Below are 18,767 nucleotides of genomic sequence, written 5' to 3' on the forward strand. Positions count from 1 at the left end.
TCATAAAACTACTGCAATAATACAAAATACTATGAAAATACTACATTTATACAACCAAAGACCTACTTCCAAAATACAACAAAAATGTTTAAGAAATGCTAAAAAAAAATACTATTATGGAAATACTACATAGAAAATACTTCAGAAATACTACCAAAATAGTAAAAAAAAAACTACAGTGACATTACAAAAAACTATAGAACTTCAATAAATATCAGATTTCAGACTAAAAAAAAAACACAGTAATAATTAGAATCTAAATAACAATTGAACTGGTTAAAACAGGGATCTATTATACTATTTTGCTGTAACTGTGGTCGTTTCAAAACCAATTTGACGAATATAATCTATTTGAAAAGAAGTATAACATGTCACATGCGGCCTCTGACTCCAAATAGTTGCCCACCCCTGTAGTAGAACTTGGAATGACTTCTAGTAGGTAAATAAATGATCAAGTAATAGGGGGCCCCCGAATCTAAATTTGCTTAGGGCCCCATGAATGCTCGGCCCGGTCTTGCCCATGAGTTCCGGTGGCTTGCAAACATGCAATAAATAAAGCACAATACTGATTACAAATATCAAAAAGGTCAGAAAAAAGAAAAAAGGTATGGATATAAAAATATGCAAAGTATATCCGGAATTCAAATAGAGAAGCTTTGCTTTGATTTGGCAGAAAGCAGAGGGGTAAGGCTAGGGAGAGCGTTCAGAGTCCTGTAAACCAGATTGAAGAAGCTGTCCTTGAGCCTGCTGGTTCCACCTCTGAGACTTTACAGTCTTTTCCCTGAAGGCAGCGGGTTGAATAGGCTGTAAGATGGGTGAATGAGGTCACTTGCAATTTTGGTGGCTTTGCAGGTGAGGCGGGAGTTGTACTGTATATGTCCAGGAGGGCCGTGAGGGGGACACCAGTGACCATTCATCGGCAGGACACGTCATACCACATGGTGATGTAGCTGGTCAGGATGCTCTCGATGGGCCTTTGTTGAATGAGAGCATTATGAGGTCTGGGCACTTGCTCTTATGAGTTAGCACATAAAGTACAGGCGTTGATGGGCCTTTTTGCCAGGGATGTGATGTTATGGCTTCAGGACAAGCCCTCGCTGATGTGCACAACCAGGAAGTTAATCCCTCTCACCATCTCATGAATGGGGCATGCTCGGTACGTGGCTTTCTTGGTCTTCTCCACATTCAGGTGTGAAGATTGTTGTCTTGAAATCACTGGGGACAGCCTGCTCACTTTACTCCTATAGGTTGTCTCGTCGCCATTTTTTATAAGACCCACTACAGTTGTGATGTCCGCAAACTGAAAGAAGAGGTTGGAGCTGGATGTTGGGGTGGGTTTGCAGAATCAAGAGGAGGGGGCTCAGCACGCAACCATGTTCATTATGATGGTGCTGTAGGTGTTGCTGTCGACCCCAAAATACACCCACCCCAGATGGGACTTGAACCTACAATAGCTTGCAGAGCCTTATCCCAGTGTTCATTTTACCTCTGAAAAGTGATGGGTCCCGGGGACTCGCATGCTCAAAAATCTATGGGTCGGAACAGAGATCTATGGGTCCCCAAAATGTTGTTATCGAGGTTCAAATTGTAAATCGGCGACAAATATATAACATTAATCTATATATTCATTCAGTTTTAATCATCACAGTTTATTGGTAACACAAATCAGTTATCACTGCAAGATTTTTCAGTTCACAATATTGTACATTATACAAAATAATATTGCTGAAATAATTATATTAATCTATATTTTCATTCAGTTTTAATCATCACAGTTAATTGGTAATACAAAGCAGTCATCACTTTAGATTTTTCAGTTCACAATATTGTACATTATACAAAATAATATTGTTGAAATATTAGTCTATATTTTCATTCAGTTTTAATCATCACAGATAATTAGTAATACAAAGCAGTTATCACTTCAGATTTTTCAGTTCTTCGTGGTTTGCTTTCCCGCCACAGTTGTAATGCCTTCTCAAGGTCCAATCCATTATCATCCCCCTCATAGCGTAACCAGGAATATAATTTAGTCCATTTTGGCAGAAAAGTCCTTTTCTTGCTAGGAGTATTCTTTTGTTTATTTTCTTTCGTCGAATCATTCTCTTCAACTCACATGTCTTCCTTGCCTCCGCGATCTTCCGCCGTTTTTTTCGTGCCGGAATTATTGCCGTTGTTTTCACTTTCTGCATTATGTTTCGACTTACTACTGACACTGAATAAATGACCAATTTTGTGTTTATTTTCACCTAATACTAACTGTTTTTTCGGAGGCATACTTAAAATTCACCTTATCTCGACGACAACCACCACAACAATGGCGTAATTTCGAAGCAACCAGATCTTGTTTGCCGAGATCGGCGTGCAGACAAAAACTCGAATCGCGAGACCAAAACAACAAAAGCAGATCTGCCTGACGAAAGGTTTGGAGTGCGCTAAATTTTGTGTCAAAAAAGTTGCGTGCCGGGGACGCACGTTGATATGAGACTATGCGTCCCCAGCAAAAATGATGCGTTTAGGACGCAGGGACGCGGGCAAACGAGAACACTGTTATCCATTAGGCCACTGGGGCTCATTTTTAATTATTTCATACTGGTAAAATGTACTTGTTACATGAGAAATTCGAGGTACGAGAACAATCCTGGAACGAATTAAGCTTGTATGTAGAGGTATCACTGTACAGGAACTTTCCAGAACAACCCCTCGCTAAACTTCACCCCCTTCTGGCTGTCTTCTGGTTGTTATGCATGACTTAGACTTTACCTAATGTAGTTTTAAAACGAGCACACAAAAAATGTTTCTTTTTTCCAGTAAAAACACTGTGCCAATTTTGTGCTGCACAAAAGTGTTTCGTCAACGAAGGCGAGCGAGACGGTCCGCGTCTTCTGCTGATGTGCGGGAGTCCTTAAATGCATTTGCCAAATCACATTTACTGAGCGTGTCCGGGTCCATTTTCAGCCTGCGTGCGGACACGCTGTCTTTCATTACGGATCACGACGTGGCCTTCAATAAGCTGCTGCAGCATTTTCCAGTCGGGATCAGAACCTTGCTGTTTTAAAGAGGGACACGCTGTCCTCCATTTTTTTGTCCTCTACACTCCATGCAGCCCTTTTTTCAGGTTGTGTAAAAAAAAGAGACTCAGGAGATGGATAAAAGTAATTACAGAATGTGTTTATGATCTTGGACTAATGTGCCGTGAAACCTGGTCTGGAAATTACCCAATTTCAATTTTTATTAGTGACATCAAATTAATAATTACTCCCAGACTGCTGTTGTTAAGTATCTGTGCAGTCTTCCAGTCACCAGCAGGATGACTGTGATATTGTTCCATATCCAGTAGGTGGCAGAAGGTGGCTTTTTTGAGAGTTATCTGATAACGAGGGTGGTCAAAAATTTGCATATGTGCTTAACCGAATGGCAGAAAATTATCTTACTTAAAGTATAATTTTTCTCGTTTCAAATTTGTTGTCTTGTTTCTTGAATGAAATAGGAAACATCCTCTATAAAATAATCTAAATAATATTCTTAGAAAGTGGTAGATCCTTTTGCTCATTGAAAAAAAACATTTTCCACTAAGATTAAACTTAACTTGAAACGATGTCGCATATCTCTAAAAAGACCGATGTTTTTTTTTTTTTTTTACTGATTTAGAGTATCCTTTTTATTGTTTGCTAGAAAAACAAGATCAAATATCTTAATACATGAACAATCATTCTCACAATGAGCAAAATCCTTTGTCAAGGAGGTAAGAATTTATGTTTTACAGTGGGGTTTTCCTATGTAATTATTTTAGTAGGGAAAAAGGTCAAGTGTAGTTTGAAAATTGTTTCACAAGCAGATAATATTACTCATTTAAAGTACCATTTTCCTTACTTTACAAGAAACAAGAAATAAATTATTTCAAACAAAATTGGTTGCCCAAATCATTTCTTTGTACTATTTAGTTCTGATGTACTTTAAGCTGGAGCAGTCTTGGTAAGTGAAACCTTCTTAGTTACCTAAATCACTGCTATTAATGCTATTGGCATTAACTCTTGTTTTTACTCCATTTTCCAGACGATAAGGCACACCCTAACCCTAACCTAACCCTCAAATTGGCCAGAAATTTAAAGCACGCCTTATAATTTGGTGCATCTTATATGCAGACAAACCTGGAAATGTATTCCTATATTTATGCAATTATTGATTAGTCGATAAATTTTGTCACAGACGACAATTGCAATACAATGGCGGCAACGTGGATCAAACCGGGTCATATGCCATATTTTTAGTCTCTGTACAGGATATGTTGGAGAAGAGAGATATTGTTTTTTTTCTTTTTCTCATCTCAAAGTAAGCCTTGTAAGTTACAAACATTTTGAATATGTGTGGCCATACGTTTGTTTATATCTTTCAGGACAACATAATCACTTCCCAGAATCCCTTTCTCTTCATTAAGATCATAAAAACCTAATTACTTCCCACAATTACTTTATTGTCATTCAGTTCAGAATCTTGTGCACTTCGTAATGACTTTGCGAGTTGGCTGTACCACCGACCAGTTTAATATCTGACTCTATGCTTGAGGCCCAGACCAATAATAACATCAACAATTTGGTATTGTGACTATAAATAGTGTGATGATGGGATACGACCTAACGCCTTTTCATATGTCATCTGGATCTCGTGGTTTAGTGCAGTGTTTCTCAACTGGTGGGCCGAAACCCAAACGTGGGTCGCGGGCCCGTTTTCAGTGGGTCCTGGGCTTTTGGCCTGGTAAAATAATTTTAAAAAGAAGAAAAAACAGAGGGTCAGTTAGACAGCAGATGGCGATAATGCCGTACTCGATGTCTTCCTCCTGTTCAGTCAATTGGCACAGTCCCAGTAGTGTTTGAGAAGGGACCACATCTTATTTTTTGTGAAGTAAAATTAGAAAACATTGAACATTGACAACAATGATCAAGTTGAGGAAGGAAATGATTCAGAGATATGAAAATATTGTACACATGTCTGCCTATGAAGCACTGCTTGAAGGTACAGTAGGTGGTAATAAAATGTTATTTGTTTTTTACCAGTATATGAATCTTTATGGGCAGCGCAGTGGTTAGTGCGTGTGCGGCACAGTTCTGAAGTGATGAGATTGAAACTTCCTGTGTGGAGTTTGCATGTTCTCCCTGTGCCTGTGTAGGTTTCCTCCGGGCACTCCGGTTTACTTCCACATTCCGAAACATACATGGCTGGTACAAATTGTCCCTAGGTGTGAATGAGCGAGTGAATTGTCGGTCTCTGTGTGCCCTGCGACTGGTTGGCAACCAATTCAGGGTGTCCCCTGCCCACTGCCCACAGATAGCTGGGATGGGCTCCAGCACTGTCGCAACCCTACTGAGGAGCGGTGCAGATAATGGATGGATGGATGGATGAATCTTTATTATCAACACAGTTAGGTAAATATCCTGGTTTAGGTACACATTTTTAAAATGTTTTTATTATGAAATTATTTCAGTACGTAGCTGTTTTAAAGCAGTTTTAGAGGGTTACTTATATGTTATGTAGGCTCATATGAGAGTATATACAGTACCTGAAGTTGAAGGTGAATATATTCTATTATTTCTTTGAAGTTGACAATTGAATCTGATAAATTTGAGAAGTAGATTTTTTGTCCTTGATTTTGAATGGGAGCTTCTCGTTAGAGGGGAATAGTGAGTCTTCAAGTCAGATCTACTAGATAGGAACTGGCAAGCTCCTTGTTGTGATCCAGGTTCGATTTTGTTGCATCCAATGTTATGCAATTGAGATCAGTGATATATTCTTGGCAAGTTTTTATTTTTGTGCAACCTCAGCATTTACAATAGATTTGATTCCAAGCGCCATAGTGTCTGATGTGCCTTATGTATGAAAAGAAACAATATTTTTGCACCTTAAAATCCAACGCGCCTTACCATGCTGAAAGTATGGTACTGTTATAGATATCATAGACATCAATGACCGTGAACGAGTTATGAATGCGCATTTGCTATTCTGGTGTGAGGTGAAGGTAGTATGACCAGCCCCACCCAAACAAACCTCCACCCCTGTATTGACACCATCCCTTCATAGCACTCGTGAATATGCTTGGGTGCAAAAAACACAAAAACTGACACGGGCAAGGTCAATCATCCGCTGAGTCGGCAGGATGAAGGCAACCCCCGCGCGCTTGCTAACCCCGCTGCCCCCTCGCTCGCCAACTACAATTGTCGAACAGCTAAGGTTTCTGTCTGCAGCGGCATTGATCGTTGCGGTGCGGCAGAAGCGAGGTGAGACCAGGAAAGAACGGGGGCTCCCTGTGGCCGGCCATCCGGTCGGGGTGGGCGGGTGACTCAGGTAGAAGAGTAATAGGGTATTGATCCGAACGCGGCCTCCGCAGACAGTGAAACCATGAAAACGCCCTAATCATTTACCTGCCGGATGAAGAGCTGTCCAACAGGTCTGCAGTGGGCACAATCCATCAGCCCCAAGCCGGACACTACGTCACCCGCATGCACAACTCTCAAAAACTGGCTAAATATTCCCTCTCGGACGTGGCATTTAGTTCCCCCCCAGAGGGAAGAAAATGTGTGTGGTTGTGCGCTTGTTAAACATTTGTAAAGGGCACCAGGCTGGTAAAGGATGGCCTGCATGAAAATGGTCAACGAATTAGGGTAGGGAGTGGGCGGAACACTCCAGATATCAATACTACAGAGTTTGTACACCTTTTCATAGCAGTATTCCAGCACAACTTCAAAGACTTTCAAAGTAAATTTTCCAATTTCTCCAGTACCCTTTGAAGAAAATATCCGGTGCTAATCATGTTTTTTGGAGAGCCACCAATATATCTGCGATTTACATATGCAATTTTCCATCTTACGCGTGCATTTATTAAGACGTATGATTCATACATAGTTTTTGATTAAATTGTGAATATATTTGAGGATATGTGTGTACATATATAAATGAGACGAATCTCAATACTAATATGTAGCTTACATTTTCAGTTGCAGGAAGTTCTTCTCATTACAACTTACCAAACAGTACCTTAATTTTTTTGCATGGCCCATAATAAGTCTCCATTATTGATACTTATTCCTTGCACTAATACACATGTCATGGTGCCCTGTTTAGGTCTGGCATACATCTGTCTTGTAGAGGGCGATAATGCTTCATAGGACAATGTCATACAACCTACGCCAGCTGCCTTAAATCATGAGCGAAGAAGAAATGCAATGGCAAAGCGAAGACACCACAGAGCAGTGTCAGTGTCATTTTTAGGCAGACTTGTTGAGAAATTTCAAGCGTTCACAAGCACTTCACCCAAAATTCAAGGAGATTTTAGTCCTTGATAACAAAACCTTAAAATTGAAGCATTTTCAAGGATTTCAAGAACTTGTACAAACCCAGATACTAAGCAAGAACAGTAATCCATTGGTTGTTGCGGTTAATGGCGACCAGAACCCTCAGTGAAAAGGGAATATCCGTGAAGTAGCATGGTCTATCTAGTTAGGACTGCCAGTAAACATGGCAAAAGAAACATTTTTTAACATTGTCAACCACTTCACCCAAAAATCAACCATTTTCCTAACCATAGCCACTCTTTAATTTTATACCTGAGTGTGTGACTGACAGGAACCCTTTTAGTACCTTGCTGCTCCATCCTGCCTGCCAGGCAGAAGAGCGAACCAAATCTATGCAAGCACCCCAAAGCTAAAAGACAAATGTGAAGCGCAGCTCGGTCTGGAATTTTTTTTTCCGATTACATAAAAGTACAATGCCAAAAGTCAACTGTGAAGTAAAGTGGTCTGCTACTGTGGCAACACCAAAATCTTATATAAACACCTGGAAAAAGCGCACCCTACAAAGAACCGACCCGCAACCAAAAATGTAAACATGTTACTGTTCTGCAAAGGATACCTCTTTTTTCATCCCTTCAATATTTTTTCTGCACTTGATTTTAATTTTTTTTTTTTATATATTTCTATATTTGAATCTTAAGAAAACATTAATTATTTTGAAAAATGACAAACTGTGAATGATATTTTAATGGCTATATTTCATGGCTATATATCATGTGTAAACACAAGTTTCCCACTAAAAAAGTGAATGTTAAAGAATTGTTTTTTTAAGATCAAAAAACAAAAACACAAAAACTAAATAATATACCATTGTTAGTTGATTTTTTTTATTGCAGCAGAATTGTTTCCAGAATTTTATCATCCAAAAGTTTGAGATCACTCAGAACTTTCCCTTCTTTAACGAAAGAAAAGTTTTTTTTTCTAAATAAAAATCTTTATTTCTAACAATTGCAGCCTAGTCATCCTGGAAGGGGGATTACCTGATGTGCAGTCCCTTCTCAATGTTTCTTTATTTAGTTCATGTTGAGGTTTTTGAGTTTTTCAATGCCCTCATGTGGGTTTTAGATCAGGGGATGGTGTCATAATAGTCTGTAGTTTTCAATCTGTGCAGCCCTTTGAGACTCCTTGATATTAATGGCATTACAAAGAGACAAGACTTGACTTAATTATACTTTTTATTTATTCTGCAACTCATTTGTGTGAATTTTCATGGAAAACACACTATTGCCAGGGTGACCCCAATCGGTAGTGTATATATGCATAAATTTTTTGTTCTTGCATAAAATACAAGATTACGTTTGTGCCCTTTCATTACTGACACTTTCTAAAATTTGCTTCTCTGAAGCAGTTTACAGTTAAATGTGATTATTCTGCACTTTTCCTGAGTCGACCCGCAGCGGCGGCGAGCTTTCAGTGCCCATTAAGAAGAGGACGAGGTAACAAGCCTTTTGCTTGCCAAGGACCAAATGCACGGCGGAGTGAAATTGTGTGGTAAATGTCCATTATTGTTCTTGTCATGATGCTCATTATGGTTATAGTTATTAAAAGGTGCACGAGTCAAAGCTTCTTGCTAGAGTGCAGACGTTATCTACTCGAGCCAGAGTTCATCTCAACAATGAATAGAGGAAATCTTGTTTATCTTATAAATGCTACAATGTGCTAGGCGAGGCTCCCCCTGCTTTCCCCCCTTCTTTCTTGTACTCGTCTCGCAGCATTCAGTCCGCATGACTGACATCCGTGCAGACCAAAACATATAATCTGCGTGACCCAGTTCCCATGGCGATGCACGGGCAGAAGGAGGTTACTGTGTTCACGATGTAGCATATAAGAAAATATGAGAATCCTGCAGGGGTTGGTTTTCATTATGAATGGTCATCATGGGGTGGAGTGTAATACTGCACAATCCTGAGCTAGGAACAGGGTTCGTACACCTTCTTTATGGCCAAATTCAAGCTTTTTTGAGGACTTTCAAAGCCAATTTTATGTGACGTGATGTTTATGGTGTCAATCATGTACTGTATATATCAGAGCTACAAATATATCTGCGATTTACATATATGTTTCTTAATCTTGCGTGGGTATTTATCAAGACATGATTTTTTGATCTTGAACAAATATCTTCCCATATAGGTGTGAGGTAAAAATGACAGTAATATATAGCTTACATTTTCAGTTGCAGGATTTACTAATGGGACACACTACCTTAACTTTATGCATGGCCCATTATAAGTGTCCATAATTGATGCGTAAACCTTGCACTAAGAGATATTTCATAGCGCTCTGTTTAGGTGTGGCATGCACCTGCCATCATGGGCGCAATTTGTGGGGGCCATGACACTTCACAGGACAAGGCTGTACAAACTTATGCTAGCTGCTGTTAATCACGAGGGAAGAAATACTGCAATTTCACCTTACGGCTTGAACCTTAAAATTTATTCATGTTATTTTACAAGAATAAACTATATAAAAGGGGTTTTAAAAACCTATATTCAGAATTCTAACTAAGAATGGAACCCAATTAAGAATTCAACAAGGGAAAAATACAGCAGAATACACAATGATTGACAAAACCCACGGGTTGCTTTTTTCAAGAACAGTTCTACGTAACTAAACTAAAAAGAATTTTTGAAAGAGGCTTACCCGGGGCCTCTTCCATACTACACGCCCGATCCTGTTGCCCTGGTAGAAAAGCGAGTCGTCGGTAGCAGGGAAGCGGGGGTCCTCAAAGAGCAGGCCGCTCTGAAGGCACTGCCTCTTCAGGGTGGAGTATTGCTGCCCCTCGAAGGCCTTCACTGACGCAAACATGCTTCAGGTCTGTGGAAAAAAGGACACAGGAAAGGAAAATTAAAGACTGGAACGGACTAGGGAATTGAGGGACTTTGACACAGAGATTTTTTCAAGGGTCAGAACTGCACGGAATTCTCATGCCACTTTGTCCAGAACATTTAAAGTAGGGTGCGTCGTTTAAGGTGTCCTTAAAAGTTTGAAAATGAAAGATTTTCCTAATTAAGTATGTGTTAATGCCCATTTGAGTTCAAAGAGCCCTAATGGTTTATTTCCTACTGTGCCTACCTGCTTTTATGTTACTTTTATCAGAGCTGTTCGGTAAACCTTACGTTTGAGCAATGATGACTGGGGGGAGTGCTGGAGAGTGGTGTCATTGTCTTTAAAAAAATAAAATAAAAAAAAAACGCCAACACATCCATCTATCCATCAATTTTCTATCCTCAGTAGGGTCGCTGGGATGCTGGAGCACATCCCAGCTAACTTCGGGCATTGGGCAGGGGACACCCTGAATGGGTTGCCAGCCAGTCACAGGGCACAGTGACAGACAATTCACTCGCCAGTCATACCTTGGGACAATTTGGACTGGCCAATTAGCATAACATGCATGTTTTTGTAATTAGGGGGGTATGCAAACTCTACATGGGGAGGCTGCAATAGTCGGAATTGAACCCTGGTCTTCTGCACTGTGGGGCTGAATGCTAACCACTTACCCACCCTGCCGCCCCAACGCCAAACCCTCAAAAAGGTGAAAAAGGAATTTTATTCAAGCGCGTATGCACAGACTTGCACGAGCATCATGAATGAGCTGACTGAGGCTACAATGATGAAACAAGCCCGGAGATGGCAGCAGAGCATAAAGATGTTCCAAATTCCGTACAGCTCCTTAAAGACTAAAATTTGTTCAGGTTGTTGAAGGTTTTCTTTGATGAATCCTAATAAACAGCAAAAAATAGATCTTCTAACATTGTCAGAAAATGGTAGTGCATTTCTTTTTAATATTTTATGTTACGTTAATTTAATATTTTTTGTTTCTCGGATATAATAAATGCAAACATCCTTAGATTAAGAAAAATTGTCTTATCTAGGAAAGGGATACCGTATTTTCCGCACTATAAGGCGCACCTAAAAGCCTTTATTTTTTCAAAAGCTGACCATGCGCCTTATAATACAGTGCGCCTTATTTATGGATCAATATTAAGTAGCAAAGTCTTGCAACTAATGCAGCAGCCGCCGACTAGATTTTCCCCCGAACGCAAAGTAGTCGGCGTTGTATGCTGGGATTTATTTCCCGGCGTTTCATTGGCTAACCAATGTGTCAATCATCAGTTGAATCGATCACTATTGGCTAAAGTTATTCGGAGGTAAAGGGGGCGGATCCTTTTTATCATTTACAGGCTGGCATAGGCTAAAGGGGCAAAACAAAGCCTGCAATTGGCCGAAAAAGGTGAATGTGAATAGCAAGTTGGCTTGACGGCATAGAGAAAACAGTATTTTACTATTCTGTACTGAATTTGTAAATATTTTACTCTCCTGGATTTACTACACTCACGGATATAAGAGGACCATGGTTGCACATTATTATTGAACACAACGACTTCGGTGAGCTACTCCGGCTATATATTTTGCCTGTATCTTGTTTCAGACTGAACTCGATGTTTCTGTGATAAGCGGTGCAGATAATGGATAGAATGAAGTGTCTATTTTTAAATTAAACTCAATTCCAAGTGTTTATTGTCATATGCACAGTAAAGTTGCGAGCGAAAAAGAAAATAGAAACTAAGGAATGATTGGCATTTCTTGAATCTCAAGACTTTAACCTTCCGAATGATATTTGGAACGATGCATTTGAGTGACATCGTACGGACACCGCATCCGCATGTGTTCTCGACACGTATTTGCGTCTTTGCAAGCTTTGGGAATGTTAAGGGGGTAATCAGTTTGACTGAATCATCTGACTGTTTTGTCGACGTTCCCATTGTAGCGCCTTATAATCTGGTGCGTCTTATGTATGTCAAATATAGGACCAAAAACTATTTTTTTGGGGGGCGCCCTATAACCCGGTGCGCCTTATAGTGCGGAAAATACGGTAGTTATTAAAATGAGCAGAATAATCTATCATTTTCCAGAGTACAGATGACGTTAACTGACAGATGGTAAATAATATAGCTCGTTTTTAGATATACTTTTTACCCACATCAGAAAGAATATACATGAAATTAGCTAATAAAATTGACCCAATTCTAGATTAGATTAAAATTACCAAAACAATCTAAACATTACTAATTTTTTAAATAAAAGTTCTTATTTTACGCCATCTCCTGGCTTAATATATTCTACTTTTAACCTGAGGACACCTTAAACGACACGACCTACCGCTAAGAAAGGTAATACTTAAAATGAGCGAAACTTTCTGTCAATGGGCTATTCTTTTGCAGATGATAGCATGCTTTCTAAGTATAAACACTTTTATATCTCCAGAAAAATATGTAGAAACGGGGTCTCCAGAGAGGTCCCCGCAGGCACTATGTAGTCCATTTTAGGACAGCTGAGTAGCCCACGGACTGGTTGTGAAAAAAGTTCACCAGGCTGGGTGGTTGTTATTTTCTAGTAAAGATTTTTATTGTGTGTGGTTGACTAAGTGTATTTAACCCTACTTTCAATAGTAACCTGGTAACAACATCGTAAGAACAAGATAAGTTGTTAATTCAGAAATGCATATTTAACTGGTAGTCTTTTGCGCTAATTAGCCACAAAAAGTAGCTCTCAAAATTAAAAGGTTGGAGACCCATGTGTTAACATCATTTTAATAAGAAATAAGCAACATGTTCTTCCATTTTTTTTGCTGTGTGAGAAGTATCTTTGAGAGCTTTCGAAAAAAGCCCAGCATCAAAGTAATTTCAGGCCCTGTGTGGAGGCTGATTATAACAAATATGAAATCAAGAGCAGCAGCAGGCGGGCAGGCAGCAGCGTGTTATGGATGCTAAGAGATCAGGGACGAGTTTGTTTGTTGGAAGTAGCGGGGTCGGATTCACCGGTCGGATGCCAAGGATGACTGAATGATTCGACTGATTAAAGCAGCACGAGTCAAGGAAAAGGTGGCCGAAGAGTGAGGGTGGGCTGATTGATCCAAATATCGATATTATTGATACTGAGCGAATACTTGGATCGGATCAATACTATTGACTTGACATCGATACTGTCTTTTCATTTTAAATTCCACTATATTAATGTTGTTAGGGGGTCGTAAGATTATCCATCCGTTATAACTTTCATATTCGGTCTAATAAATATATCACTTTATCAGCACTACTGATTTTTTTTTTAAATTTTGTATTTGTCCTATGAGAGGGACCGTATTTTCCGGACTATGAGGCGCACCCAATTATAAAACGCACCTATAAAAATATCCTCTCGTGAAAGATTTACATATATATATATATATATATATATATATATATATGTAAATATATAAGGCGCATCAAACTATAAGACGCATGAGATTAAAACAGAAAATAAACAACGGATTTGATAAGACATAAATATTAGGGAATCTGGTCTCGGAACTAAAATGAATTTATTCATAAATGGTAATCGTATGTAGAAAGATTTTGTTGTCATTATGTATTACCAAAAATATTTACCATATTTCTGGCTATAAAGGCAACCAGGAATATAAAGCATACTTTTGAATCTCTGGCAAATTTGGGATTTTTGGTCCTTATTAAATTCGGTATTTCAGTTGCTTTGTTGACATTGTTATACAGTATTTGGATTTTTGTCATTTGCTGCTTTTTTGGTTTGACTCTTGACCTTTGATGTGAAACAGTTAGTGTCGTTGAAGTATTTTATTTTTCTATTCTGTAAAAGGTTTTTACACCGTATTTGTTAGGGTTTATCGGGTGGGCCCCTCCATGTGGGGAAGCAAGAACCAAGCCAAAGGAGCTCAAAATGAGGATGGCATTAACAACACCAGGAACAAATTAACAAACGGACAAAACGATGGGTCACAAAACAAACAACATCTCCAAACAAAACCAAACCTGACATGAACCACACCAGAAACAAATACCAAACTGGAAATGTAGATGCAAGAAACAAAGTGGGCACTAAACTACAAACAAAATGCCCAAACAAGAAACAAATGTGATGCATCAATAACAGTGGAAATTAAAATGTCCAGCTCGGTGGCCTTGGGGGTATGGCGCCCGCCCCGAGACTGGGAGGTTGTGGTTCAAGCCTCGGCCGAGTCATACCTAAGACTTAAACATTGGTACCCGTTGCCTCCCTGCTTGGCGTTCAGCATTCGGGGTTGGAATCGGGGGGTTTGGTCACCTATTAGGTGGATATAGGATAATTGGGGTCAGGTGTGTAGTGAATGGACACACCAGTACCCAGGTCTTAACCTTGTTAGCGCCCTCTGTTGGAAGGAGGTGTACCAGACCCAGACAGTATTGTTTAACTATTTGAATTTTGAGTTCATTTTCAAAATATTGTGCAATGGAAGGTTACAAATCATAGTTGTCAAGTTGACTTCGGTATATTTAAATTTTGGTTACATTGCTACTTTTTTTTTGATTGACTCTCTTCACTTTTGTTCTGAAACAGTCGGAACTGTCAGGCAGGACGGAAGGAAAACTGAGATCACTTGCACTCGTTTCTTGGTTTTTATTGGAAGGAAGGAATGACAAGGCGTGATTCTTCGATCCGTTGTTTGACGGATTGACGAAGCTTGACAGGCGGGCGAAGGCTTGGCGGGAATGGTCGCGGACAGGCGGAATCGTCGTGTTGTTGGTCGGGGCTGGAGAAGAAGGACGTTGTCGTGTTCGGAAATGTGATCAGGAATCAGACGGGCAAGGCAGGTCGTAGGCAAATTCAGAAACGGGTCGGCAACGGAGATCAAGTAGAAAAAACAGGAGGCAGGCAAAGAGTCGGAGGTATGGGCTTTCTGAGCAGATGGCAACAGGTAGCATAGTACTATCAGACAGCTTGTTTCCGGAAGCTGAGGATTTAAATGGACAGGGTGCGCCAATCAGCTGTCCTGGCTGTTTGCGCCAAATCCTGAGCACAGGTGTTCCAGATCCGTGTGATTGTGACAGGAAGGGATATATTGATATTTACATTTTCAAGCAAAAAGTATTGGTATTGGATCGGTATCGATTGATACGATTTGCTTGGACTAGATCTATACCCAAAATCCCAGGAACACCCACCCCTACCAAAGAGAGACGGGAAGTGGGTTCTGAAAGATACTGGATCATTTACACCACAACTGAGCAAGAATGGCGGGGCAAGCGGTGTAGGATGAAGAGGTAGGTACTTAAAACAGCTTGACATCATGTATGCATACTTTTTTTTAAAAAATTATTTAATCGAGTTAAATTAAGTTGATTCGATGGAACAAAACTGGTAGTTTCTATGTTGTTAATCTGTTAAATTTCATGATTTTTTTCCCAATTCAATATTCAAAGAAACGAATCAGTGAGATTAAACCAAACAGGCGGGCAAAGGCTTGGCGGGAATGGTCGCGGACAGGCGAGTCGATATAATTTGATATGTACGGGGATATTATTATAGAAACATCGAGAGTTTTTCTCTTAAGACTCATTAATAGAATAACTAGTAATTCCTCAAAATGTTATCATACAATTTCTTTGCTAAGCATTACTTTTGAATCTTTAAACTCCTAGGAAAATAACTACATGTTTCTTGTTATATTGTATTTGTCATCTCTGTACAAAATAATTCCCAAATCACAAAAGAGACACCATGCTGTAGCCAATAAAACTGCTCATTAATCCAAGACATTTAAAAAAATAAAAAAAGAAATCCCCAACCCTGGTCGATAGCCAGTAAAGTAATCCGGGCAATGAAGCAGAGGAAGCCATTAAACTTTCGGGGGCATTTCATATTGATATTTTCATAATGAATAGCATGTCATAGCAATAAAAGACCTCTGCTGCATGCTGGGTAAAATTCCACAGGGGGTGACACTTGAGAGTAGAACTTTTTGTTCTTCTGCAAACAAAGTCAAAACGAAAAGATCTATCATTAGTACTACACTGTACTGTAAAATTTGTTCTATCAGCGGAGACTTTTTTTCCCAAACTTTCAACCCTGCGGCTAATTTATGCCTTTTTTATAACAGCCACCAGGGGGACCCGAGCAGTATAGGTAAGAGTGAGACACGTGGAATATATGTGTCGAGGAAGACGCAAGTTTAATGTAACTTTGCGCTTTGTGCATGAATCAAACTAGCATGAGCAGACCCCCATAATGGGAAATGTGTTAATCGAAAAGGAGGGGGGGCTAACTACCATATTGGGAATAATTTTACGAGTCTCTCTGTAATACTTTGGCGAAACGAACAGATAACAAGAAGCAACTTCCAGCGAAGCAGATAGGCAGATTTCTATCTATTGTTACGACCAGAACGGAATCAGGACCCAAATGCGTAGCGTTAACCACAAGTTTATTGATAGAAAGAGGAAGGGCAGCGCCCGCGATCCGGTGCTCGCTGGAAGTGGGAAGCAAGCCGCTCACACAATTGGATCAGGATTCCAATACGGAAGGGAATCTTCCGGAGCGGGAGATGGCGGTGTCAAGGAAGGAAAAACAGGTCGATAGCCGGGACAGGAGAGCAAAAACGTGGTCGGGATCAAAAAACGGGTCATAAACCGGGACGGGAGCGAAAACGTGGTCGGGATCAAAAACAGGTCGGAGCTGGAGACAAACGGGGAGATCAGGAATGGACGGGTGGAAAAACGGGTGCAAAAACGGGACAGGCGGGAGTCAGGGTCAAAAGTGCTTGCCTTGTAGCAACAGAGGTTGGCTGATGGACTGACAACCGGAGAGTGACAGGACAGGGAACCAATCAGGTAGCCCGCAGCGGCTGGCGCCAAATGAGCGGGCAGAGGTGGTACAAATCAGTAATCATGACATTTATCTGTCAGCATTATCATGTGTTGTGGCTAAAACATCTTAAATGGTTTGATTCTATGGATTGTCCTTGATGTAACAAACCCATTTTCACAGACATTATAAGAAGTCGAAGGCCGCCAGGGGACGTAAGGGTGAGTTACGCCGGCTTTATAGTTTTTGGGTATCTTGTTTCAGACTGTGATGTTTCTCGGATAAGGATATTTTGAAATGGTCTTTGAATCCCAAGAGTTTAAGCTTTCCAATGATATATGGCATGATGTATTTTAGTGACTGGTGATATCGTACAGACACGTATTTGTTTATTAAAAGCCTGGGGGCCCACCGGCGGGCCGTCAGAACGTTAAAGGTTTAAGGTACCGTATATTATTAAAACTCTGTGTACTGTCTTTCTTTGTAAATATCTTGTGTTTTAATATGGGCACATGCAGCTTATATTCAGGTGCGGCCTGTGTACGCACAAAATGGTTTTTCATTTGAAAATGTACTGAGTGCGGCTTATAATTAGGTGCCCTCTGTAGTGCGAATTTTACGGTACTTAAACAGACAAATGTCCATGTATTAATAGCAGTGTTTCCCATACGTAGGAAGATTCTGGCAGGCGGCCATGGTTTAATTGGTCCCGCAAGAGTATCCTAAACTTCCATCCATCCATTATCTGCACCGCTTATTCTCAGTAGGGTCGCGGGGGTGCTAGAGCCCATCCCAGCTTTCTTCGGGCAGTGGGCAGGGGAAACCCTGAACCGGTTGCCAGCCAGTCACAGGGCACACAGAGACAGACAACCCACCACATTTGGACCTGCAAATTAACCTGACATGCATGTTTTGGGAATGTGGGAGGAAACCAGTGTGCCCGGAGGAAACCCACCCAAGCACGGGGAGAACATGCAAACTCCACACAGGAAGGTTTTGATCTCATGACCTCAGAACTGTGCCGCACACGCGCTAACCACTGCGCCGCCATGCTGCCTTCTCCTAAACTTGTTTTCTTAAAAAAATAAAATCATATTTTCAGATAAATCAAAATAACCTTTAAATTTCTCAGTTATTTTGTGTTAGATATCCCTGTTAAAAAATGCAAAGATGACATTTGGTTGATGCGGTAGTTGTCCCGCCCGACCTGCACTGTGATTAGATGGCTGAGAAAAATGTGACAATGACGATTTTAGCGTTTTTCTTTTTTTTTTTTTTTCCAATTGTCAGGGCCGAGCATCCCGCGCAGAAAACCTTCCCGGCGCCTTGTCGCACTGTCGGTGTTTACAACAGAGCATAAAAAGGAAAACGCCTTGGTGGACACGTGCCCTAACTGTAGCTCATAAGTTGCGTATAACAATAAACCCCTGTAAACCTTCAAGGAAGAACCGGCATTCTGTCATAGCAGAAATCACAAAAGCAGCAGGACTGATACTTAATACTGTAATTTACCAAATCTCCGATATGAGTATTACATTTAATTAAATTGAAAGCTTATATCTGTAATTTGGTTTGTATACTGGCTGATAAAATAACTTAAAATAGTACAGCATGGGAATAACCCGAGTTATTTTCAGTCAAATGAGATGAGGACCAAATTTTTCTTTAGTTTACCATGCTTTGTAGGTGTTTTTTGTTTGCTGTGTCACTGCGCTTGATAATTAGTGTATTTATGATTCGGTAGTTTACAAAGGCACACATTTATCAAAGATCTAACTTCTTGAATTT

The 18,767-nt window shown here is 40.1% G+C and overlaps 1 protein-coding gene across 1 annotated transcript in view; it reads right to left on the reverse strand.

Annotated features, from left to right (window-relative positions):
• Positions 1-18,767, reverse strand: part of capn5b (calpain 5b) — a 55,697-nt gene that overhangs the window by 34,163 nt on the left and 2,767 nt on the right. The window contains exon 2 of the mRNA XM_088320960.1: positions 9,984-10,157. Coding sequence (XP_088177086.1) covers positions 9,984-10,148 — 165 coding nt within the window. The 5' untranslated portion in view covers positions 10,149-10,157. The remainder of the gene's footprint in view (positions 1-9,983; positions 10,158-18,767) is intronic.

Source organism: Urocampus carinirostris, chromosome 17 (genome assembly GCF_059441175.1).
Source record: "Urocampus carinirostris isolate Australia breed hairy pipefish chromosome 17, RoL_Ucar_1.0, whole genome shotgun sequence".
NCBI lineage: Eukaryota > Metazoa > Chordata > Actinopteri > Syngnathiformes > Syngnathidae > Urocampus > Urocampus carinirostris.